This window comes from Hordeum vulgare, chromosome 1H (assembly GCF_904849725.1).
Source record: "Hordeum vulgare subsp. vulgare chromosome 1H, MorexV3_pseudomolecules_assembly, whole genome shotgun sequence".
Classification (NCBI taxonomy): Eukaryota; Viridiplantae; Streptophyta; class Magnoliopsida; order Poales; family Poaceae; genus Hordeum; species Hordeum vulgare.
Genome location: NC_058518.1, coordinates 53,700,385 through 53,727,542, shown reverse-complemented (window position 1 = coordinate 53,727,542; position 27,158 = coordinate 53,700,385). Strand labels below are relative to the sequence as shown.

The 27,158-nt window shown below is 41.7% G+C and overlaps 1 protein-coding gene across 1 annotated transcript; it reads left to right on the top strand.

Annotated features, from left to right (window-relative positions):
* The first annotated feature begins 22,822 nt into the window (after positions 1-22,822).
* LOC123420418 (putative RNA polymerase II subunit B1 CTD phosphatase RPAP2 homolog) lies at positions 22,823-27,158 on the top strand. Its single transcript, XM_045107367.1, has 6 exons — positions 22,823-23,522; positions 24,264-25,151; positions 25,242-25,450; positions 25,535-25,798; positions 26,600-26,755; positions 26,841-27,158. The coding sequence occupies exons 1-6, from the start codon at positions 22,907-22,909 to the stop codon at positions 26,919-26,921; spliced, it is 2,214 nt and encodes a 737-aa protein (XP_044963302.1). The 5' UTR covers positions 22,823-22,906; the 3' UTR covers positions 26,922-27,158.

Below are 27,158 nucleotides of genomic sequence, written 5' to 3'. Positions count from 1 at the left end.
GATAGAGAGTCTCTTGTTTTGTCACTTTCATATACTAGTGGGAATTTTCATTATATAACTTGGCTTGTATATTCCAATGATGGGCTTCCTCAAAATTGCCCTAGGTCTTCGTGAGCAAGCAAGTTGGGTGCACACCCACTAGTTTTCTTTTTGAGCTTTCATACACTTATAGCTCTAGTGCATCCGTTGCATGGTAATCCCTACTCATTCACATTGATAGCTATTGATGGGCATCTCCATAGACCGTTGATACACCGAGTCGATGTGACCATCTCCTCCTTTTTGCCTCACAACCTCCACCACACTCTATTCCACCTATAGTGCTATATCCATGGCTCACGCTCATGTACTGCGTGAGAGTTGAAAAAGTTTGAGAAAGTAAGAGTGCGAAAACAATTACTTGGCCAATACCGGGGTTGTGCATGATTTAAGTTCGTTGTGTGGGGATGATGGAGCATAGACAGACTATATGATTTTGTAGGGATAACTTTCTTTGGCCTTGTTATTTCAAAAGTTCATGATTACTTTGCTAGTATGCTTGAAGTATTATTGTTTTCATGTCAATATTAAACTATTGATTTGAATCTTATGGATCTGAACATTCATGCCACAATAAAGAAGTTACAAAGAACAAATATGTTAGGTAGCATTCCACATCAAAAATTCGGTCTTTATCACTTCCCTACTCGAGGACGAGCAGGAGTTAAGCTTGGGGATGCTTGATACGTCTCCAACGTATCTATAATTTTTGATTGTTTCATGCTATTATATTATCAACTTGGGATGTCTTATATGTATTTATATGCTATTTTATATCATTTTTGGGACTAACCTATTAACTCAGTGCCCAATGCCAGTTTCTGTTTTTTCCGTGTTTTTGACTTTTTCAGATAAGAATATTAAACGGAGTCCAAATGGGATAAAACCTTCGGGATGATTTTTTCCATAACAGAAGGGATCCAGAAGACTCGAGAACCAAGGCAGGGGGCTCGTGGGAGGTCACGAACCCCCTAGGCGCGCCCCAGCGGGGTTCGCCTCGCTGGCTCGTGGGCCCCCCGTGCCTCCTTTTCCCTACCTATTTTGCCTATAAATTCCCTAAGATCCGCAAACCAACACAAAGAGCCACGAAAATACTTTTCCGCCGCCACAAGCTTCTGTTTCCGCGAGATCCCATCTGGGGGCCATTCTGGTGCCCTGCCGGAGGGGGATTCGGACACGGAGGGCTTCTTCATCAACACCATTGCCTCTCCGATGATGCGTGAGTAGTTCACCACAGACCTTTGGGTCCATAGCTTGTAGCTAGATGGCTTCTTCTCTCTCTTGGATCTTCAATACAAAGTTCTCCATGATCTTCATGGAGATCTATCCGATGTAACTTTCTTTTGCGGTGTGTTTGTCGAGATCCGATGAATTGTGGATTGATGATCAGATTATCTATGTATATTATTTGAGTCTCCTCTGATTTCTTATATGCATGATTTTTTATCCTTGTAATTCTCTTCGAGTTATGGGTTTCGTTTGGCCAACTTGATCTATAATTCTTGCAATGGGAGAAGTGCTTGGTTTTGGGTTCATACCATACGGTGTCCTCACCTAGTGACAGAAGGGGTAGCGAGGCACGCATCGTGTTGTTGCCATCAAGGGTAAAAAGATGGGGTTTATATCATATAGCATGAATATATCCCTCTACATCATGTCATCTTGCTTAAGGCGTTACTCTGTTTGTTATGAACTTGATACACTAGATGCATGCTGGATAGCGGTCGATGTGTGGAGTAATAGTAGTAGATGCAGAAAGTATCGGTCTACTTGTCTCGGACGTGATGCCCATATGTATGATCATTGCCTTAGATATCGTCATGACCTTGCTCGATTCTATCAATTGCTCGGCAGTAATTCGTTCACCCACCGTAATACTTGCTATCATGAGAGAAGCCTCTAGTGAACACTATGCCCCCCGGGTCTATTTTACACATTATATATTCAGATCTACATACAAAAATACCAAAAATATCTTGCTGCACTTTTATTTATTTATTTATATTTACCTATTATCACTATCATATCTCACCTTGCAAGTAATCGTAAAGGGATTGATAACCCCTTTATCGCCTTTGGTGCAAGTTTGTTTGTTCTTGCGCAGGTGCCTTGGTGCCTCATCTTGATACTCCTACTGGATTGATACCTTGGTTCTCAAACTGAGGGAAATACTTATCTCTACTTTGCTGCATCACCCTTTCCTCTTCAAGGGAAAAACCAACACAAGCTCAAGAAGTAGCAATGTGGTACCCTCACCAAAGTCACCACGGAACGCAGGGTCCTGTTCCTACCTTCTATCACTGCCAGCTACCCGGGTTTGATCATTTTCTCCAACATTGATGTAGCCTTATCACTATGTATCATTGTGGTACTCTTCCACCGCGTGCGTGCATGCCGCCTAGTGAGTCCAGGTTATCGTCTAATGCGTCCAGGTTATCTCCAAATTTTGAATTTGTAATCGATGGTCTGTAATCGAACTTATGTATGGGTTTGTATGTCAAACTCAACTACTGTGAAGTATCTATCGCATTCCCCTTTCGTCATGCTTGATTACTTCATGAATGCCTATGATGCCTTTGCAATTACATTAAGCTAAACTACCCCTGTTAAATAATTAGCAGGATGGTTAGACCAGCTGGCCGCGTGCGTGGCCCCGCCAACTATGCACCACCCCCGCCTCCTGAATATATGGCGGGGATTATCCAACAGTTTGAGTGGAACCGCCAGTTTATGCAAGGGCTCATGGATCAGTTCCAAAGGCCGAACATGAACCAATAGCAAGGTGTGACATTGCAAGACTTCTGCCGCCTCAACCCTACGATCTACCGCAGCTCAACTCAGCCTCTTGATGCTGATGACTGGCTCCGTTACATTGCTTATGAGCTGGAGTATGTTAATGTGCCCCTGGCGAGCTATGTCAACTTTGTCGCCTGCTTCCTGAAGGGTCCCGCTGCTCAATGGTGGGACAGTCACCGACGCTCTCGGCCCGTTTGAACTGTCATCACTTGGACGGAATTCAAGGTTGCCTTCCGTGCTCACTACATTCCTCAGGGAATCATGGACCGGGAGAAGCGTGAGTTCCGCAACCTTGTCCAGGGCAACAAGACTGTGGATGCTTATCAGGGGGAATTTCTAGACTTACCTCGTTATGATGAAGAAGACATTGCAACTGATGCACGCAGACAGGAGAAATTCCGTGAGGGCCTTCACCCTCATATCAAGTTGGCGCTCTTTGTTTAGGACTATGCTGATTTCGCCACCCTGGTGAACAAGGCTATTCCGGTTGAGACTGGTCTGCAGGAATACAAGGATAGCAGCAAGCGCTACCGTGACATGGGCTCATCTTCGGGCTCATCTGCACAGAAGCGAAAGATATGGATTCCCAGCAACATGTACTATGCACATGCTCCTGCTCCAAGGTCGTCCTATGCTGCTCCTCGCCTACCTCCTCCACCACCTATGCAGCCGAGGCTTCCAGCTCCACCGCCTCGAGTTACTCCTTCCCGTCCTGAGGACAGGTTGTGCTTCAAGTGTGCCCGTCCAGGTCACCTTGCTAGAGACTGCAGGCAGAATCCGAAACAGCTGACACTTCCTTCAACTGGCAGTGGCAACAACCAGAACCGCAACAACAATGCCAAGCCTAGTTATGTTCGTGGTGAGGCCAACAACATTGATATGGGTCAAGCTCAAGACCAGCCTGCTATCGTGATGGGTACACTTCTCGTTAACTCAGTACCTGCTTCTGTATTGTTTCATACAGGAGCATCGCATTCCTTCATGTCAGAAAATTTTGCATTCATGCATGGCATTAAGTACGAAGAGATGAACATCCCGATAGTGGTAAACACCCCCGCGGGACAATGCCGACCCTCCATGGTCTGCCCCAATGTCCCTGTTGAAATTAAAGGATTGGAATTCCTTGCCGCTCCCATGTTATTGAGTTCTTCCAACATTGATCTCATACTGGGAATGGACTAGTTGAAAGCTCATACGGCATCGATCGTTTGTGCCACCAAGACCGTCCACCTCCTACACCCTTCAGATGAATTAATAAGCTACCATGCTCATCTCGTCCGAGATGCTGAGGCGTGGTTATATGCCTTGAATGCATTAAATGTGTCGCCTCTTGAAGGGATCGAAAACATTCCAGTGGTCCGGGAATTCCAAGATGTTTTCCAGAAGAACTTCTGGGGATTCCCCCTACCCGAGCTGTCGAGTTTGTCATTGACTTGGTACCCGGTACCACTCCTATCACCATGCGTCCTTATAAAATGCCACCACATGAACTTCTTGAACTTAAGCAAGAAATTGACCACTTGCTTCATTTGGGTTCCATTTGTCCTAGTTCCTCTGCTTGGGGAGCACCTTCTCTCTTTGTTAAGAAGAATGATGGGACAAATCGATTGGTTCAAGACTACCGTCCTATCAACCAGGCCACTATTCAAAACAAATATCCTCTCCCTTGGATAAATGATTTGTATGATCAACTTGTTGGTTCCACGGTATTCTCTAAGCTCAACTTGAGGTTGGGATACCACCAGATCCGTGTTCGCAAAGAGGATATTCCAAAGACCGCCTTTGTTACTCGTTATGGATCATACGAGTACACCGTCATGTCCTTCGGCTTAACCAATGCACCGGCAACCTTCTCTCGATTGATGAATTATATATTCATGGACTACCTCGACAAATTCGCCATGGTATATCTGGATGATATTCTGGTATTTTCGAAGAATAAAGAAGAACATGTCGAACATCTTCGTCTTGTACTGGATAAGCTTCAGGAGCATAAACTATATGCGGAGTATTCCAAATGTGAATTCTGGCTGGACAAGTGACATACCTTGGTCATGTGATCTCCAAGGATGGTATTGCAGTCACCCCCGAACGAATTCAAGCTATTCTTTACCGGACTCCCCCGAAGAATGTCAAGCAAGTCAGAAGTTTTCTCGCACTCGCCAGCTATTGTCGTCGATTCGTCGAAAACTTCTCCAAGATTGCGAAGCCCTTAACCAACCTGCTTCACAAAGGTGTTAAGTATAGTGGACTGATAAATGTCAGGAAAGTTTCCAAGCACTCAAGGACAAACTGAAATCTGCTCTAGTACTTGCTCCTCCGGATACGAAAAGGGATTTCGTCATATATTCTGACGCTTCTCGTCAAGGAATAGGCTATATCCTGATGCAAGATCGCAAGGTGATTGCTTATGCCTCACATCAGCCGCGTGCTCGTGAAGAGAACTATCCAGTTCATGATCTCGAACTTGCCGCAGTTATTCATGCACTGAAAGAATGGCGACAATACCTTGTCGGTAACCGCTGTGAAATCTACACCGACCATCAAAGTTTGAAGTATTTGTTCACTCAGTCGGAGTTGAATCTACGTCAACAAAGATGGATGGAGCGTATAGTAGATTTTGACTGTAGTATATCATATACCCCCGGCAAGTCTAACGTAATGGCAGATGCCTTGAGTCGCAAGTCATACTGCAACCACGTCCAGGTTCATAAGGTTCACAATCATTTCCAAGAGGAATTCCGTAATTTGAACCTCCATATTGTTCCTCAGGGTTATCTTGTTCCCCCTCCTTAAGAGTTTCATAAGATGAATCTCCATCTGGTAAATCAGGGTTCCCTCAGTAACCTAGTTGTTGAACCAGATCTTGTGGGCACCATCAAGACTCTGCAAGGTTATGATGATGATGTCGGAAAAATTAAACTTACCATACAGAAGGTAAACCCTCCTTATTCACTGTTGCTGAAGATGGCGCCTTGTACTTCAAGGGTCGCCTATTCGTCCCAAATAAGAAGGAAAATCTCATAATGACCGAAGAGGTGATGAAAGAAGCTCACACACACCATTGTCTATTCACCCGGGTAGTACCAAGATGGACCAAGACATCCGTCAAAGATTCTTGTGGCCCAATATGAAACAATACATTGCAAGCTATGTGACAGAATGTGATATTTGTCGGCGAACCAAAGCAGAACATCAAAAGCCTGCGGGAACTCTGCAACCTACCTCTATTTCTGAGTGGAAATGGGACCATGTTGAAATGGACTTTGTCACTGGTTTTCCTAGATCTCAGAAAGGTAAAGATGCTATTCTTGTCATCATTGACCGATTGTCCAAGGTTTCACATTTCCTGGCCGTCAAAGAAACAATTAATGGTAGTCAGCTGGCAGATCTTTATATGTCAAGAATTGTTTCACTTTACGGTATTTTGTTGGTAATCAGCTTGGACCGTGGCAGCTTGTTCACTTCAAAATTCTGGGAAAGTTTTCAGAAGTCTATGGGGACTCATCTGTCCTTCAGCACCGCATTTCATCCTCAATCCCAGGGACAAGTTGAACGAGTCAACCAAATTCTCGAGGACATGCTTCGAGCTTGTGTCATTCCTTTCTGTAAGAAATGGGAGGAATCTCTCCCATATGTCAAGTTCTCCTACAACAATAGCTATCAAGCTAGTGTGAAGATGGCCCCTTTCGAAGTATCGTATGGACGAAGGTGTCGAACTCCTCTGAATTGGTCAGAAACTGGGGAACGATCACTCTTCGGTCCGGATATTATCCAACATGCCGAAGATCAAGTCTGCATTATTCATGAGAATCTGAAGGCTGCTCAGTCTCGTCAGAAGAGTCAGTATAACCGTCATCATCAAGATATGGTCTATCAACCTAGCGAAAAGGCTTATCTTCGTGTCACACCAATGAGAGGTGCACGTCGTTTTGGCATCAAGGGCAAGTTAGCTCCTCTCTATATTGGTCCTTTCACTGTTCTCGAAAGGCGTGGAAGAGTGGCTTATCAATTGGAACTGCCGGCAAACCATTCTCAGGTTCACGATGTCTTCCATGTGTCTCAGCTCCACCACTGCTTCAAAGATCCTATTCGAGCAGTCGATCATGATATGCTTGAGCTGCAACACGACCTATTTTATAAAGAGCATCCGGTCCGCATTCTCGACCAGGTTGAACGTCAGACTCGTCGCAAAGTCACCAAGTTCCTTAAAGTGCAGTGGTCAAATCATTCTCAAGATGAATCCACTTGGGAACGCGAGGAATCATCTTCGTGATGAATACCCCGAGCTCTTTCCTTCTACCTCTTAATTCTAGGGACGAGAATTCATATTAATAGGGGAGAGTTGTGACATCCACAGCTTTTCCTACAATGTTGTATGTAATTAAGCTACAGTGATCCCAAGCTAATGATGCCACGTTACCGTGATTACTATCGTTAATCTCGTGTTAGTTTAAAACTGAGTCAAATTCAACATGTAAAAATAAGTCAAACGAGGAAAGTTTTCGAATGCAAAAATAAAAATGTCGGATGAGTTATAAATATTCCCTGATAATTTATATTGTTGAATCGGGCATTTTTGGAATTATTTTAAAGCCTCTAAATAATTAAAACAGAAGCTATAAAAAAGTATAATAAAACTAAAAAAAGAAAGAAAAAAGAACCCTCAACCGTGCTCGGCCGACCCCGGCCAGCCCATAACCCTGGCCCATCCACCACGGGGTATTTAACCCCCCCCCCCCCTCCCCCCCCCCCCCGGGGAAACCCTAACGCCCCCAGCACCCCATTTCCCCCCCCCCCACCCCACCTATAGCCACGAGGCTGGCTCCCTCGTCACCCCCACCCTCTCGCTCCCCTCGCCCAGACCCCATCAAGCCCCCAGCCCCTCGTGGCTCCTTCCCAGACCGAAGCCCCCCCCCCCCCCCCACTCTCCCTATCGTTCCCCTGCAGCCGGGCAGCGCTCCCACCGGCCGACCGCTTTCGCCGGCCATCAGCGGCCGGCTCGCACCGCCCCTGACTCCCTCCACCACCGAACCCACCCCGACGGAGCCCCTGCATCACCGACGCTGATCGCCAGCTCCCCGACCGCGCCGGATCCGCCACTGCACCGACGTCGTCGGTCGTCGCCCCCTCCCCACGCACACTTCATCTCCCCTACAGGAGTTGTGAGCCCCTCCTCCTCCTCTCTTTCCCCTCCGTCGGCCCCTCCCCTCACCGCGCCACCCCTCGCTCCCGCGAGCCCCCCCCCACCAGCGAGATGCTTCGGCCGGCACTCGCCTCTAGCTCTCCCTCACTGGACCACACCCCCCGCGCCCCACGCCATGCTGCGACGGCTTCCCTCGCCACCGTCGTCCCCTAGCCGCCGGCAAACTACATGTGAGGGCTCTCTAGGCCCCCTCCCCCTCGTTGCCCGTGGCTGATCTAGTTAGTGGGGGGATTAACCTCCCCCCCCCCCCCCCCACTAACCCCTTTTTGTGTGTGAGAATGACAAAGGGGGCCCACGACCCCCCCCCCTCTAAAATGTTAAAAATGGAATTAAAAATATTAGTATAAAAAAATAGGATTTAAAATATATATATATATGTTTTAAAAATTAATTATAATGATAATAAAAGTAAATAAATAATTAGTTGTATTAATTAAGTAATTAGTTAATTAATTAAATAGATATTTAAGTATTAATTAGACTAGTTAATTAATTCTATTAATTAGCTAATTTAGTTATCCTAGCAGTGAATGACATGTGGGTCCTAGTGACCCCACATGTTAGGTTTGACTCTGTCAGCCAGAGTTGACCTGCTGACATCATGGTGATCATCATTTACTATTCTGGATAATGTTGCATTTAAACTAATTAATTGAATTCGTTTTTAATTCCTAAATATTAAAAAAACTTTGAAAATTAATATAAAATAAACTGTAGCTCACATGAAAATATTTTCAACACGAAAGTTGATTACCACAACGAGACGAACCCGGATACGCTATCCGTTCGTTTGTCACGTGTCCCTACCATAACAAATGTGGAACTTTTCCATTGTTTTTTGTCTAACCGGTAGTAGCCAAAGACCATGGAAATATCATCACATATTCTTCCGATCCGTCTATGACGGATGTTACTGCGTTAGCCCATGCATAGCCCTGCATCTTGGCATGTCATGCTTAGTGTTGCACATGTTGCTGTTATTTATTGTTTCTTCCCTCTCTTCTTACCGGTAGACCCCGAGACTGACACTGCTGCCGGGTACATCTACCCTCCTGATGACCAGCCCTTTACCGCAGAGCAACAAGGCAAGCAACCCCCCCCCCTTGATCATTTCTATATCGCCCATTTCTTTCTCCCTCATGCTTGCATTAATATTTTGCTACTGTTCTAGTTAGCTCCTATATCTGATGCATAGCCTAATTTTGATGAACTGCTACTTTCAGTACCGCACCTTAAAACTGCTTAGCATAGGTGGAGCAGTCGTCCCCCCGCTTTGTCATCAAGTCTCGATCCCTGATCGACGAGCTAAGATACGACACAACACTTACACCCCCCTTAGTTGTACGACGCTGCAGAGCTACTATCGGGTACCGAGGGTGACACCTCGCAAAGTACTCATGATGATATATCTGTAGTGCAGCTAGTCGGTCGTGGTTATCGAGGGTGATTCCTCCTTCACCACTCCCGGCGATGACTCTGTCATGCAACCCCTCAAGTGTGGGACCCTCGAGGGTGATTCCTCCAAGTCCACCTTCACGGTTACATCGTTCGGGGTCCAACAACGATGATACCTCATATTCCCTTGATGTTACAACCACACGGTTACTTGACCATGTTACTGGGATCATTGATGAATAGATGTTAGGCGGGTGGATTCCTGCGTGGATGTGTCGATGAGTTAATTAAAATGTTAATGGATTTGGGTATTTGATCTGGGTTGGTTGGAGACCTTTTCGCACTAACCGGCTACGCGGGAGAAGTTATGGGTACTCGGCGTCGTGGTATCAGTTGAAGCTCTTGAGACGTCAGCAATGGAGTGGCGCGCGCCCGAGTGGTCCCGAGATGCATCGCGCTTGTATTAAGGGGTGCTAGGACTGACATCGGCCGCCCTTGCATCATGCAGGAGCGCAGAGGGCAAGTGGGCCTACGGACCCTTTGTGCTTAGGATTTAGACCGGTTGGATGGTGTGTTGAGCTTAGGTGGGGTTGCGACGTGTCGATATTCCGAGGTCGGGCATGACCCAGAAAAGTGTGTCCGACCAGAGTGTTATCGAGCGTGACGGGAAACTTGGTGCACCCCTACAGGGATGGAAATTAACTATTCGGATAGCCATGTCCACGGTTACAGGACGACTTTATACAACTTCAATTGTTACTTAACTAGAATTAGTTGCCCCAGGATTGCTTCCTCGCAGGGAGTCGAGGGAGGATCTCTGAGCGTGACCTCATATTAATATTACTGCAACAATATGACTATTTATTTGTGTTACTTGTTCTACTCTCGTCTATTGCTGCAAGACCCCTGAAGATGCTAGTCTTCGATAGGACTAGGCATTTCCCTCTCTTTCTCGCATTGCTGCAGTCAGTCCACATATATAAACCCCCTTCCTTTGATATTGTTGCATACTTAGTATAGTTCTGATGTCAGTATTGCAAGTACTTTGGATGAGTACTCACCGTTGCTTTGCTCCCCCTTTGTCCCCTTAATCCGTTGCTGCGACCAGGTGATGGAGCCCGGAAGGTGGAGTATCCCGCCGCCGACGACTGCTACCCCGACGGTGCCTACTACTACGTGGAGGCCGCTGAAGACCAGGAGTAGTTAGGAGACTCCCAGACAGGAGTCCTCGCCTCGTTCGATCGTTGTATCTTTTGTGCTAGCCTTCTCTAAGACACCTCATGTTTAATATATGTACTCAGATATTCGTTGTTTCCGTTGACTCGTGTGTTTTTCGAGCTTCTGTATTCTAGCCCTCGAGGCCCTTGGCTTGTAATATGTAGCTTGTATGTTCGTTTTGTGTCTAGAGTTGTGTTGTGATATCTTTTCGTGAGTCCTTGAGTTTGATCGTACGTATTTGCGTGTATGATTAGCGTACGATTAAATCGAAGTCGTCACACGCATCTTCCCCCACTTCGGCAACGAGGGCACCGGCCCGGACCCAATGGGCCCTCACATGTAGAGGCAAGATTGGCTCGACCTCTACTATGGCAAGGATGAGGATGTAGATTAATTAGTTTGAGTTTTTGTTTAGTTCTAGTTTTAAGTTTAAGTTAACTTGAAATTTTGGTTGTCAAGACAATGTGTTAACTTTCAGTTTTTAAAATCCGGTTGTCAAGACAATGTGACCAATTTCAGTTGTTTAAATCAAAAAGTAGGTCGAACTTTTATGCAAATTTAAGTTTTACTCAGTTACATACATGAGATCGGTCAGGTCCGGCCAAATCTTAGTGAAGTAAAAATACTCAATTGAGATTTTGCCCCACGGATCCTCCGTTATATACAAGGATAGGTTAGAGTTGCCCTACCAAGCTAGTGCGCCGTGTACATAGGTATTGGCTAGTCAAAGAGTTCAATTCCCCCAAAACATTGTAGGGAAAAATCTAAGTAGTGTAGGATGCACAGCCGCCCTCCCGTGCGGCGGCTCGGACGGGATTCCTTTTAGATGCAATGCACGCATGTGTGGACGTAAGTTGTTGTTGTATTTTTCTACCATACGCAGTGAGATGCTTTTCTCACATAGGGGCTGTAGCTGGCAGTCAACAGCTGGTACAATGCACTTTTTCATCTAGCATTTGCTATGCAAAGTGTTGTAGTACTATGTATCTTTAAAATCAGAACTCCTATAAGAAGGAGCAGTGGGGTTGGTGGTGCCAGGAGGGAGCAGTGAGGTAGAGGGTAGCTGCTGCCGTGCTACTCTACTAGTACTACTCATTTGTTTTAAAATATATTTTTCATTTTTAATCTGCTAGAGTACACAAAATAACCTGGATAGAACTTAAATGGCAAGGGCTACAAAATAATGTGATAATTAAATTTTACAACAAGTGACAAGCTTATATGAAACAACTGAGTATAATTAAATTGACAAATACAACAAAACATCATAACAACTACGTTTTAGAACAATCGACAAGCTTTTCATGAGACAACATGATAACTAGGTAGAATTAAGACTCGTATGTACAACAAAACACCACGGCAACTAATTTTTATAATAACTGACAAGCATTGTGAGGCAATATGGCAACTAGGTAGAATAAAAATGACAAGCACGACAAAATATTTGGGGCAACTGGATTATATAACCACTGACAAGTTTTATGAGATAACATGACAACTAGGCAGAATTAAAAATGACAAGCACATCAAAACATTATGGCAACTAGAATTATAAGCACCGACAAGCTTAGTACAAGAACAACATCAAAAAAATATGGCAATTAAGCTATTTTTTGTTAGACAAGTAAGTTGTTGATAATATGGCAAGTGAATGAAAAAAATGTGGCAAGTACGGACCGGAAAAAATATCAAAACATATCAACATGGGATCTAGTTTCGAAGATCTCGCTGTGACAAAGTCAATGGTGAAAACAGATCATCAATCGAATTAACGATTTTGGAGATAAAACTTTTTAAATTTCAAAATTAAAAAAACTTGATGATGTCATTTCATGCATGCATGGTGATGAGAGAAAGAATCTGTGACAGCATGTTTTACCCAGTGCACGTACGTACATGGAGTCTGCACCTTTTTTTGTCATGCATGTGCAAGCCTATAACAGCCGTTGCATGGGAACACCATGGTGCGGCGCCGCTGCCTAGTCAGCTCCAACATTGTACTAACATAGAATTCGAGAGGCACTTAATTAACTAGTTGGTGACCCGGTTAACTAACACCACTGTTAATGAAGCGACATAAGACCAATATAGAGCTCTCCGGTAAGATTCGTTAAACAAAAGATAGAACAAAAACTGCAAAGCGGGATCTACCAGGAAAAGCTAAGATCAGGCCCCAGTCCTTCTAATTAAATCTGTCAGTGGATCATGACACAGTGCTTAATTGATTAGCCGATTAAAGCAGGTACGTGATCGACTCCGGTAATGCTGTGTGATGTGTGGTTGGTGCAGGACATTTTGGTAGACCATCTGCATGTTTGTTTTCTTGCTTGCTTGCTTGTTTACTCGTGGTGCTTTGGCTTTCCTTGGATAGAAAAAATGTGGTGAGCATTCCTGGCCAGATGATCAAATCGGCGAATTAATAGGAAGGATCATGACGAACACACGAGCACAGTGAGGTTGGTGAGGAGCGATGAGCGCACGTTCATGGCCCCCCTTTCTTCCTCCTTTCTTGTAAGTTAACACATCACTGTTAGGACCATATCGTTCGCGGTACTATGATATTATAATGGCAACTAGGAGGCCACCTATGCTATTATCAACAGTTACTTTGCAGCTAACCAGGGCTGTCTTCGGCCGACACACTCCTCGGCTGAATTTTCACGATGGTTAGAGCATGGTTAATAGTATAGCCAAGAGTCAGTTATAAAAAATTGCTATGTCATGTATAGTTTAAGAAAAAATTAAACACGTATAGCCAATCTAATAACCCACTCATACAATAATTAGTAATCATAGCATGTTATATCATTAATATATGATTTATATTTTACTTTCACAAAAGTTGTTAGGGTTCCTGCTATAGTGGGCTGCAAGTTTGTAGTCTGTTTTTCTTCTCTCTCCTCTTCTTTAACTAGACATAAATTTGATGTAACATCTTTTATAATATGCCTATATCATTTTATTGTACTTGCTTTTACGCGGTTACACCAACACTTCATAAATGACATGCTTGTATATATGTAAAATGTGTTTGTAAAGTGAACATTTGTAACCGCAGCATGTTTTGTTGATGCCGCCAACAAATTGGTGATCACATGGTGCATGTGTTTTGGCAAATGTTTTATTAGTCGTGATAACTCTCCTATATCCGAAATTTCGAACGTGATAGTAATATTAGTAACCTAGTAACCACGGACTTGAAAACAATAATTATAGTACTCTGCTCTATTGATAAATGACAACACATATGCTTGTGTGTTGCAATGGAAGAGATATTTTTCTTATGATAAGCAGCAATGAAAGAGATAATTGATGTATCCACCAAAAACGGTCTCCGCGGGGGTGACTACGGAGAGAGGATTTGTGTTCTTCTCATGGGTCATGTTTGGCCCGCAAAGATCACTCTCTCCTATGATATCGTAACCAGATGGATTCTAATTGAAACGGATAAATTATGTTTCATTCGCATAACCAGGCATGAACGTCCTTTCTTTATTAGGGTTTATTTTTTTAATTATTTTAGTGCTCACGTGCACATAGTTTTTTAGTTCGAGCCAAACCATCATATTTTCTTTTATTTACACATACCCACAACTTTTGTCAATTATAGCCAACCAACATATTTTCTTTTATTAGCATGTGCAAGCTACCCTCAGCAATAATTTGATGCAGTCCCTCGCTCTGCTCATGATGCTCGAGACAACTTTCCTATTTTCAGACAATGTCCTTATTTTCACGCAATCTAGGACATATAAAAACTGATGTGATTTAGTATAAATCTTCAAGGTGGGACTATCCCTATCATAATTACAAGCTAGCTGAGTTGGTTTTGTCAATCCACACAATAGGGAAGGTCCATAGTACAGTCCCCTTGCGACCTAAAATTTCGTTGCTCGTCCGTCCGATAGAGAAAAAAAGTGATAGGCCCAGTTTAGCCCACCCGGGGAACAAACGAAACATAAATCTGATAACTACATGCAAAACGGACACAACAAATCTATATATTTTTGTTTTATCTTGGGGTAGTTGTGCGGGAGCTCCTATATGACGCTAGTTACGTCAAGTAGTGTGTAGGACGCATAGTAATTCGTATCTAGGCTAGCCCATTGGCCAACACCTAAACGACCTCTATTTGCAAGGCACGAGTGAAAATCCAAAAAACGACGCGTTGAATGATTGAACTCTCAACCACAAAGACCCGACCATATGATGCAACTGGAACAACTATGTACTACTCACCAATGTCCAAGGCGGATATTGAAGAACAAACTATGGCCTCATAAATAAAATATTTTTTGGTTTTTTAAAACAATGAACTATTGAATATTATTGGAAACAGGAACAATTTTCTAAAATTATAAACAAATTTTAAAAGTTCCATAAAATTTTGAAAAAACATGAAATTTGAAACGGGGTCCTTTTTTAAAATTTAAAAATATATTTGGAAAAATGAATATTTTATAAAAACCACAAACATGTTTTGAATTTGTGAACTACTTTTGAAAAGGGGAACATGTTTTGAACATTCGGGACAAGTTTAGAAAATGTGTTTTTCTAAATGTGAATATTTTTTTGAAAATTGAACATTCACTAAAATAAGAATATTTTTCGAATTGGAATTTTTTTAATGCAATTGTATGTTAGAATCTCAAACAATTTTGGAGAACACTTTTTTTTTAAATATGGGGAATATTTTTTGGTTTTGGAACAAATTTTGGAATGAGAACAAAAATGTATTATCATGAAAAAAATTCAAAACAAGAACACAATTTTGGAATTTAAAGCATTTGAAGAAAATATGAAGAAAAAATAAATAAATTATAATTTTTTAATGTTTTTAATTTACCAATAAAAATAAAAATGAACTTCAAAAGAAAAAGGGAAACAGAAAGAAAAATAAAAAAGGGAGAAGAAAATGAAAAAAAATATAAATATAACATAGAAGAAAAAAATACTATGATGGGTCGACCCAATCCTGGGCTTCCTGTACGAAGTTCCGACAATTTGATGTTGTGTGGGGCAAATAAGGTTTTTTCTGCTGCGTGGGCAGAAAAAATAAGTGCACCGGCTTTGTTGGGCCACAACGCGGGTGATCCGTGCACGATTCTAGAGAAACCATCTTTCCTTTTCTAGCCGGCAAACGCACAAAAATTGAGTACCACCAGATATTTTCTACGGTGAACGGATGAAAAAAATTAAAAACACACACATTAAGTAATAGTAATTTCTTCACTCCTTTGTCACTATAGTGTGGAATCATTGTTTTAAGGTGCATTATAGTATGTTTTGTACATAATTTTATATTCCAGGAATTTACTCATTGAACACCCACTAGCTTTTTTGTTAATATACTACTTCCTCCGTCTCAAAATAAGTGTCTTAAGCTTAGTATAATTTTTTAATATAGCTAATATAAAGTTGAGACAGTTATTTTGGGACGGAGGAAGTACAACCAAGTCGCTCACATATACGAGCATACACTCGTGAGCACCTCTGAAAAATTGAGTTGGCATAATATCTTCAGATTTTACAAAGTTACCACAGGAGACTCACAGTCGACGGGGACGTCTCTTCCTACTGAATGATTATAGCCAGAAGCCTCAAATAAATTCAGGAATTATGCGAACATCAATGTCAAGTCTAGGACTTGAATCATGATGGCCTAGGAATATCATTATCATCTTAACCAACCAACCACAGATTGATTTGCAACACCCACTAGCTAAGAGAGTAACATTCATCCTAGATTGGGCTCGCCGCCAATTTGAGTGAACAAACAAAATAATCGGTGCACACAACAATAAAACATTTTGCAAGGCCTCACACCATTCTTTCTGTAAGGGATCTCGTGCCACCTGGGGATCCACTAATTCAGTCTTCTTTATTTTTATCCCTTTCCCTCTTCCACTTTTACGCCCCAAAATAATTAAAATTTCAGGCTTTTCCTAAGTCAAATTTGCTTAAATTTTACCAACTTTATATAAAATATGCTAATAAGGTCTTGAACTTCGAATACGCATAGTACACAAGTACATTTCACAAAGGCTATTATGAGACTAATTTGGTGTTTAAAAGTTTATATATTTTTCTATATTCTTGGTCAATCTTAACACAAGTTTGACATAGAATAAACCCATAAATTCATTTTTTTGGAACACGGTAATTTTCTTCATTGCTAATATTGGGTCCTATGGTCCGTGAGAGCTTCACTTTGACGCCCTCTGCGTAGAAATGACGGAGAACCACAAAAAGGATCCTTGAATGGGTAGGCCCAGTCGGTGATATCGAGCGCTGCTCTCATTAATTTATTCCAACGTGTTCGTTTTGTAGATTTTTTGGTTGGTATAGTTCCAGTCATTTCTTTCACATAAAAAAAGATACGTGTTTTTTGAATGTTCATGATTATATTAAAAATGCTAACCAATGTAAAAGAATGTTCTTAAATTTTACAAAAAAGCTTTAATTTTTAAATTTATATGAAAATAAAAGTTCTTGAACTTTCAAATTTGTACTGGTATTTTAAATATTTATCCCAATTTTAAAATATATTGATTAATTTTCAAAATATTCATAAATTAATGTTTGTGCATTTTTAGAAACGTTCACATTTATTAAAAATGCACATGAATTAGGGAAATGGTAAAAAGCAAGAAACCCAGGAAAAGGGACCCAGAGAGTGAAAAAAATTCAAAGAGAAACATAATAGAAACTGAATACCCAAAAGTGTATGGCAAAATCAATGGCCCAGAGAAAAACTGAGAAAGAGGACAAACAATGAAAGAAATTTGGGTACAAATGTAGGCCTAGTCTATTGCCACTTTGTCTATTTGCCCGACAAACAGTCACACTAATCGATTAATTTCTCATGGTGCATAGGGAAATCCCATTTTACTCTCTCTGCGTCAAAATGTTGGGATGACCCAAAGAGTGTTGAGGCATGGGCTAATGAGAACTTCTTTGGTTTTCCTGCTCGTGGTTTACTCGGTCGGTAGGCTGTTCATTTCATTTAGTTGTTGTTTTTGGTTTTATTTTTTCAGTTGTTTTTATTTCGTTTTTCCCTTTACTTTTTTCATTCCTTTAAACTTGAAAATATTTTAAAAAATGCTGGAGTAAGTAGAAAAATATTAAAAAATCATGAACGATTTAGAATTTGTGGGTTTTTTATATTTCAAATTTCTAAAATCATGGATTTTTTAGAAATTTATGAAAATTTATTTAAAGTACACACATTTATGAATTCGAGAATTTATAATCATAAAGTAAAAGATAACAGTTTTTTTCTTTTTATTTGTTTTTTGAGGATTTTTAAAAACTAACTTACTTATTAAAATTTCTGGAATGTATTTTTACGCACTACAACAAGAAACCCCTTTTAGCAACGCATTGATGTGTTGTTGTATGTCCATGTAAGTGTTGCTAAGGTCTACACCAACGGATTAATATGTGTTGCCGTAGGTGGCGTTGGAAGGGCCTATAACAGCGTATATAAATGTGTTGGTAGACGACATGAAAAAATGTTGCATGCTAGCAACGTATATAACTAGTTTCTAACAACACTTCGTATGCGTTGCTCGCGGCATTGTAGAACATGATTTACAAATGGACACAACAGATCAATGCAACATGTAAAGGTGTTGCTAAAGTTTATGAACTACGATTTCATATATTGTTATCATAATGATATGGTCAGTGCTGACAATACATGGAGCCACAATATAACAAACATAAAGGTCTGATATATTAATTTGACTTTGTTGCATTACAAAGAACATGATCCAAAGGTTACAATAAGTGATACTAACATAGTAGCTAAGTTTGGACGTTTCAATCAATACCTCGACCATTCTAAAACATAATATTTGAATTATCCATACTGGAAATGACATCATAAAACTCTACATAAGACTATAGAATAGCAGCCCCATTCTCGACCTTGCAATCCACATCTGGGCCATGCATCATCAATTTATCTCAGCAATCTACAACAATAAAGAAATTATATCACAAGTTATTTTAGAGAAAACAAGGTTAAGAACGGCAAAATCAAAGGAGTAGAAACATACAAAGGTTGAAGGTTAAGAACGACAAAACTAAACTGTTGTGTAGATTTGCTAAGAAATACTCCCTCCATCCCAAAATTCTTGTCTGAAGTCTGCAACAACAGTTTAGTAATTATTTTTTCATGTATGAAGTCTGCAACATTATGCAAACGAAAGACTGAAATAGCAAAGTGAAGAGATTTTCGTCTTGGTGAAAGTAGCTGCACTTTATCTCTTAGGTTGTTATCTTAGATAGTTTTACTCAATACTGAAATCGTTATATATGTGAGACATCATTTCTAGCATGCGTATGCACTGGAAATGTGCAAAAAAAAAACTGGACGCATGAGAGCAGAGATGCATTGTGAAAATAAGCTTTAGAACTTTAGAAGATATGGAGTGCACTAACCTTATTTGCACAAGAGTTTTCCTTCTCATGTTGCACATTTGCATCATGGATAGAAGTATCTTTGTTCTGTGACAAAAGATATATCATAAGATTTGGAAGAATTGTAATAAACATTCCTACCATGAAATGAGTAAGTAACAATTGACTATGAACGTCGCTACATACTCTTTATAGATTGAAACAAAATAAAAAAATTGTCATATTTATCTAAATGACTTGGACATTGTTATAATAATATTCTATAGAGAAATATTTTTTGTTTCGAATCTGTATTGCCAACACAAAGATCATCTTGAGATGTAGACTTCTGACCAAAAGAATCCTGTAACGAGAACCTAACAATTAGTACATGTATTGAATAATGAAGATCATTCTAAAGATAAACATTTTGAAACGGATTCAGAGTTGAGAATTAATCATCATACATAAGATAATCATCTAATGAAAAGAAGCAACAACAGCTACGCAATGAGTATCTAGTGTTTTAGATCTCATTTTATTGATGTATCATCATAAAAGTTTGTACGGTAATCTTCTCAAGATTCTCTACATTGGTAATAAGTTCATAAAGGGAAGGAGTTACTAACCTTATCTGCATTAGTGTTTTCCCACTTTTGCAGCCCATTTTCATCATGGCAGTCATGTGTTTTTAGCCCAGAATTTTTTCCTTCAACAGGCTTCACACATTTAGATATATTTCCACAATAGCAATCAGGAACCATTATAGACTCAAGAACTTCAAGAATCAATTTTATCTCACTTCTGGAGTTAAATCCATCGGTACTCAAGCCAAACTGTGTATTACGGCAATTATATGCTATTTTTGAGTACCTTTCATCTAAAACCTTCCATGCTGGGGAATCAGCCGGATGTCGGAGTGATAACTGTGATAATCCACATCCCGACCATAAAGGCTTCTTAGAATCATTGATCAATCTGTAAAATTCCTCAACTTCTAAATTTGGTCAATGTTGATTTGGTTGTTCTGGACTCTCATGCATTGGCATATCACAAACTAGTTTCACTAGATCCATCAAAATTACTCGGTCCATGGTCAACCAAACGAAAACAAACATTCATATGGAACGCTGATGAATCTGGAGAAGATGAGATGTACCTTGGGAGAGTGGGGTGATGCGGATGCACAAGAAAGCATGACGGAGAAGAGGAAGCATGGCTGATCCGCGCTGGTTACCCATGGTGAATTGGTGGCCGGCGGTGACCTCAGAAGAGGAGGACGGGGACCTTGGAAGAGGATGATGAGCTGAGGCGGCCGACGACCGGCGGCGGCACACCGTCAGCCACACAGGACCGTGGTGGTGGTGAACAGCAAGACGACGATGGCGGGACGGCGAACCCTATGAGGGAGAAGAGGAAGACAGGGCCGGTCCACGCTGGCTACCCCTGGTGAATCGGTGGCCGGCGACGACCTTGGAAGAGGAGGCCGGGCTGAGGCGGCCAACGCCGGCGGCATCGCACCATGAGCCGCGCAGGAGCGTGCTGGTGACGGCAAGACGGCAGCGGCGGGGACGGCAAACCCTAGAATCGCCAGAGAAGGGAGAGGACAAAAGTGGCGAGTGGTTTGGGCAGTATCGTCTCGATGTGCTGGTGAATAAAAAAAGACGTAGTCAATGGCAAAGTGGGTAATTTCACGTATAGATTAAGAAAATTACAGGTATTCAATTCTTACATTACAATACGACTTATTGGAAAAAAATATATAACTAATAAATAAGGTAAACAAAAAAGCGTTATTATTATTTTGGGGCCCAGTAGTGAGAATTCTAGATGGGAGGACGATCTATTCCTCCCTTTCATTAGCACATAGTAACACAAAACCACAACATATGATATTCGTTGTTGTCCATACAATGACAACGGATGTCCTCGCCAATGTATATATACGTTGTAACGACGATATATTGCAGCGCATTCTCAAAGCGTTGCAAACTATGCATTGCTATATGGGGGTTCTTGTTGTAGTGAGGATCTTGCAAGTGTTTTCTTGGAGAAGACCGTCTAGAAAATAAGAAGAAGTTAGTAATATCGAATCTTTAACAACCCGAGGAACCAAATATGTCGACTAACTCACATGCACCTTGTTTGTTTCCCTTGAAAATTTAGACAGTATTGACAAATCCTACTTGACACTTTTTACATGAAACTATTGGCATATGGCTCAACGCAAGCGCTGGTGCGATGGCCCAAGTGCTAGGAGTGATTCCCTGATTTTGGGTAGGTTATGGATCCAGTTTTCTCGGATTTCGGAGAGCCCTTGTCTAATTTATTTATTTTCATTTTTTTCTGTTGTTTTCTCCACTGGTTTTATTTTTTGGGGTTTTCTATTATTTTATTTATTTCCTACCTGATTTTTTAATATATAATATTTTCTTTTACTTTTGTATTTCAATTTACTTTAAAGTATGTTCCCTAAATTTAAAAAGTATGTTATTTTTAAATTCTATAGATTTAGAAATTTTCATTATTTTCAAATTATTCATGAGTTTTCATATTTTTTACTTTCTTTCAAAAATATTTACATTTTCCAAAAATAAATCTATAATTTTCAAAATAGTTCATTTTTCAAATAAATATACTCTCCTGTTTTTTTTGGAACAAGAAAACTGAATGAAAATAACTAAAACAGGAAAATTATCCTCTAGATAATCAAAGTAACAAAGAGGAAATTGTTCGTATGCTAAGTCAGCTCACTACAGCTCTAACGCCAATGAACCATCCCAGTTGTGACACCATGTGCATTTTCCCTCAAGTTTAACATAACAAGTCGTCAAATAGGAGGAATCACAATAAAACATCAAATAGGTCCACAACGTTGGAAATTTATGTGAATTTATTCATAACCATTTGCAAGTACAATGCTTTTGATCCAAAATTCATGAAACTAAAAAGTAACTAAACACTTTGATTCATATTATTTGTTTTAGACTTTGTCTAGATATAGATGTATCTAACACTAAAATGTGTGTACATACATCTGTATCTGGACAAATCTAAGACAAATAATATGGATCGAAGGGAGTACTGTAATTAAGAATTACAGTTAAACCTTTTGGAGACATCTTCTGCATAGTATCAAACTATCAATCCTTGCAAGACGAAATATTACCAGGACTTCAAAATTGCAGACTGGAGGACCGATATTTTCGATCGTTTATTCGTACAAACTTTATTACCAATAGAGGTTTCTGAAGTTTCCTATGAAAATTATAAAGACCTACGAAAAGCCCTTTGAGTTGCCCTTCCAAAAAGATGGAAATAAAATATGAGCTGCGAATGTACTTCGGCCTAGAACGATCCCCTAGGAGTGCATGCCACTGAACTAAAAGATTGTCACCATAATATCGAAGAAAGATTTCAACTCCATAGAGAATCAAACCAATAAAATAACACGATACACTAACATGAACTTACTTTTTTTACTTTCTCTGTATCTAAATAATTGTAGAACTCCAACTACAATAATTGTAGTTGAGGAGAGATCGAACTATAATTATTTAGATACAGAAGGAGTAGAACTTAACATAAACTTATTAGACGGCAAACCCAAATTGGATGGGCCAATTTTCATCTTACCCGACCATTATTCACAACTCCGAGCCCAACAACAACACCATCCTATGGGCCCAATTACAGGAACCGCCTTACCCCGCCGTCGCCCCCAAAATAGCCCAACCAAAAACACATGCGCAATAATCTGCAGTCTGCTGTCTGCGCCGACCCACGCTTGTCTTCCTCCCCAATCTCCAAGCTCTCTCCAGTCCCCACCACAATCCCCTCCCCATGGCGACGGCCGCCGCCGCCGCCTCCAAGCCGGCGGCGAGGACGACGGTGAACGTGGCCGGGGCCGTGTTCCGCGTGCAGATGGCCCTCCTCGACGGCGCGGCGGCCTCCGACGAGCCCCTCCTCCACGCGGCCGCGGGGGTCCTCTCCCGCGCCGACTACGACGACGTCGTCACCGAGCGCTCCATCGCCGACGCGTGCGGCCACCCCGCGTGCGCCAGCCCCCTCCCCGACCCCGCCAACCCCAAGGCGGCCCCGCGGTTCCACATCTCCCTCCGCGAGCACCGCGTCTACGACCTCGAGGAGGCCCGCAAGTTCTGCTCCGAGCGCTGCCTCGTCGCCTCCGCGGCCTTCGCCGCGTCGCTCCCGCCCGACCGCCCCTTCGGGATCCCGCCCGACAGGCTCGACGCCCTGGTCGCGCTCTTCGAGGGGAGCGGGGACGGGCCGGGGCTGCTAGGGTTTCGGGCGGACGGCGGGAAGAAGGGGGACGAGGGGAGGAAGGTGGAGATTGTGGAGAAGGAGACGCCTGGGCCTGGGGAGGTGACGCTGCAGGAGTGGATTGGGCCGTCCGGCGCCATCGAGGGCTATGTGCCTCGCCATCACCCCATTCATGAAGGTGATTGTTTCATTCTGAACTCTGTTATTTACTTTGAGAATTTTGTAGTCTGAATGTTCATTCTTGCATTTGATTATGTTGCCATTGGTTGACTGTTGGACACTAGAGGATTGATGACAATAGCTGATGCATTTCATTGCCTTCATATGCTGGGAGTTTTATGCGGATTGATCAGAATAACTGAGAAATTTTATCGTCTTAGGGTGTGCAGAGTTCTGCCATTCTATGTGGATGTATGACAGGCCATTGCAATTGGAATATATGGCCTATGTGATATTAGAATGTAGAATTAGCCTCCAACCAGATATATTTTCAAATTTTGTTGTATCTACACTAAGACGAAGTGAGAACTTGTTGGTAATTACAACCGTCAAGGCGTCAATGCCTGTTTTGCAGGGCAGGTCGCTGGTCCAATGGGCCAAACCTGCCTCGCGACCACCTTTAGGAATTTAGAGGAAGAGGTGACTTGGAGCGGTCTTCCATAGGATTTTCAGGTTCTTGCGAAATTGAACACAAGATATATAATCAGTTTCTGTGAGTGGCATATCCTGTTGGTTGGTTTCTATTCAATAGTATTGTAGAAACTGGTGTAATAAATGTTATAATAGTGACAGTAGTTTTACTTGCAGGCACATTACTGTACGTGAAAGGATGCTTATGAGCTTATCTCATTCCCTTTGTTCGGCTTGTCTTAAGTTTCGAACAATTGAAGAAACTGTGAGCTTGTGTTCTGTATTTCAGGGCCAATGCCACAGGCTAAACAGGGCAAAGCTAGTAGAGCTGAGCTGTCCGGGAATAAGAATGTGGATTCTGTGGCTGCTGTTCTTGGCGAACATAGCATGGCAGTTTCATCTTCTTCAGTTGAAACACAAGTGGTCTCTGAAGATATAGCTAAAAAGTTTGATGGCATGGTCCTTCATGAGAACACAAAAACGAAGGAAAAAGACGCCAATAAAACCCTATCAAAGATTTTCCAACAGGATGAAGATACAGATATGTTATTGCCTTGCATAACTGATTCCATTGCAAAGCAACTAGAGCATGTAGTTTTGGAAGAGAGAAATGACAAGAAGAAAAAGAAATCAACTAGAGCATCATCAAGGGCATCCAAGAGTAAGCCTGCAAGAAAACCTGCTGGAAGTAATGGCCATGAAGTAGGCTTTACTAGTACAATCATTATGGGGGATCCTGCTTCGGTAAAGATGGATCAAGGGCCTTTGGGTCAATATGACTTCTCAAGTTCCATCCTCACAGATAATCAGCCCTCATCATCTCAGTACACAGTAAGAGATTCAATGCATGCTTACACTGAACAACTACACAAAGAATTCAGTCAAGCAGGGGACCTTGAAAAAAATGGGACAAGTGACGAGAAGGTTACCACTGCACTAAAATCTTCACTGAAGGCTGTAGGGTCTAAGAACAGAAGTCAGTCTGTGACATGGGCAGATGATAATGGGAGCATCTTAGAAGCAAGCAAAGCATATGACATCGATTCAGATGCTAAAAATCTATCTATGGAGGACATTGACAGTTCACTAAGGCGTGAATCCGCAGAGGCTTGTGCAGCTGCCCTTATTGAAGCTGCAGGAGCTATTTCTTCAGGCACATCAGAAGTGGAAGATGCAGGTGAACATATTTTCTGTAACCTTGTGATCCTTCGATATGCAATATTCTCTTATGTAGTTGATATACTGACCTGAACCTTCCTGAATGCAGTTTCTAAGGCAGGGATCATCATATTGCCTGACATGCTTCACCAGAAACAGTTTGAGAATGTCCATGGCAAAGATACAGTGGAAAAGGTAGTATCTGAAACAGATAGTGATGTTGTGAAGTGGCCAACAAAGACTGTGCTTCTGGACACTGACATGTTTGAAGTTGATGATTCTTGGCATGACACACCGCCAGAAGGTTTCAGTTTAACAGTAAGCATTTTTGAGGGAAAAAACGGTAGTCTTGTTTCTTTTAATTCATTTTGAAATTTAGCAATGATATGCATATCTTTTCAGCTGTCTGCTTTTGCAACAATGTGGACCACAATATTTGGATGGATATCCCGGTCATCTTTGGCCTATGTATACATGCTTGATGACAGTTCTGTGGAAGAAATGTTGATTTCTAATGGGAGAGAGTATCCTGAGAAGCGAGTTTCGAAAGATAGCCAATCATCTGAAATTAAAAGAGCCTTAGCTTCTTGCATTTCTAATGCACTGCCGGTACTTGTATCAAACATGAGGATGCAAATCCCAGTTTCAAAGTTGGAGACTACTCTGGTATGAATTAATAAACTCTGGGCGAGTTTATTGCCTGATTTACAGTTAGTCTGAATATACATATTTTGCTACCTAAACTTACTTGCATCAATGGTTTTAGGCTTACTAGCTGGAACAGGATACCGATCAGGCCTCCTTTGGTTCATAGGATATAGAAATATCATGGGAATAGGAAGATTATAGGAAGTGATTGACATGTATCTCAATTCGTATGGGGAGAGGGATGTCATTTGATGTATAAGATAGGAACTTTTCCATTGACTCTAGGCTAATGTTTTTTTGTCTTTGAGATGTGAAGGATTGGTTTCTATCCTACATAGGAATAGGAATCAATTTGTACAAACCAAAGGGCTCCGAAGAAATTTTTCCTTTGAAAATCCTATCCTATAGAATTCTTGCAAACTAAAGGAGGCCTCACTATTATGGGCAAACAACAGTCCAGTACATTTGAGAAATTACTATGGTAGAGGTGAGATTCCATATCTCTTTATATAAATATAAAATGGGTAGAATGTGCACATTTCTGTATTAGATAGAGATAAGACTAGGTGCACGGCGCAAACAGAAACAAATGTCCTCAGTGGCTAGTGTTTGTTTGTATCTGTCTTATCCTATACTTGGAACCTCTGCTGCATTCTTTTCCTGGCTAACATCAACTCAGCGTAAAAGAGAAGCTATAGGTTAGCTGGATGCTAGCATCTGATACCCATGTTGCCATGTTGCCCCTCACATGAAGAGCCATTTGTTTCTGTTTGCACCATGCTTTTGGATAATCTAATGGAAGTATTTGGTTGCTACTAGGGATACTTGATTGACACAATGTCACTTGTTGACGCACTGCCTGCTCTGAGATCGAGGCAATGGCAACTGCTGGTTCTTATGCTGCTGGACGCACTCTCTGTGCACCGGCTTCCAGCTCTTGCTCCGGTGATCTCGGACTCAAAACTTGTGCAGAAGGTGCAGTTTCTTTTCCCTACCTCTGTGGTGTGCAAATACAAGGGTGCCTATGTGTTTGATTGTTTTTCCTTGTGCATACTTTCAGATCTTAAACTCGGCTCAGGTTAGCAGAGAGGAGTACGACTCCATGGTCGACCTCATCCTCCCTTTTGGAAGATCCGCCTAGACGGCCATGTCAAGTTAACCCGTGAAGTCCATCATGGTATCAGGCGGGACGGTAACAATCCTCTACAGTGCGCAGGATTCGGATATACATGCCCACTCAGCCGAGTAGATAGAAGATTATAAGTCTCGTCCCATATCAGCATCAGCAGCATGACATACGACTCAAATACCTCTACAGTGACAGCCCCCCGTTGGCTTGTTATCTACTCGAATATCACAAATCTTGCCGCTTTTACCA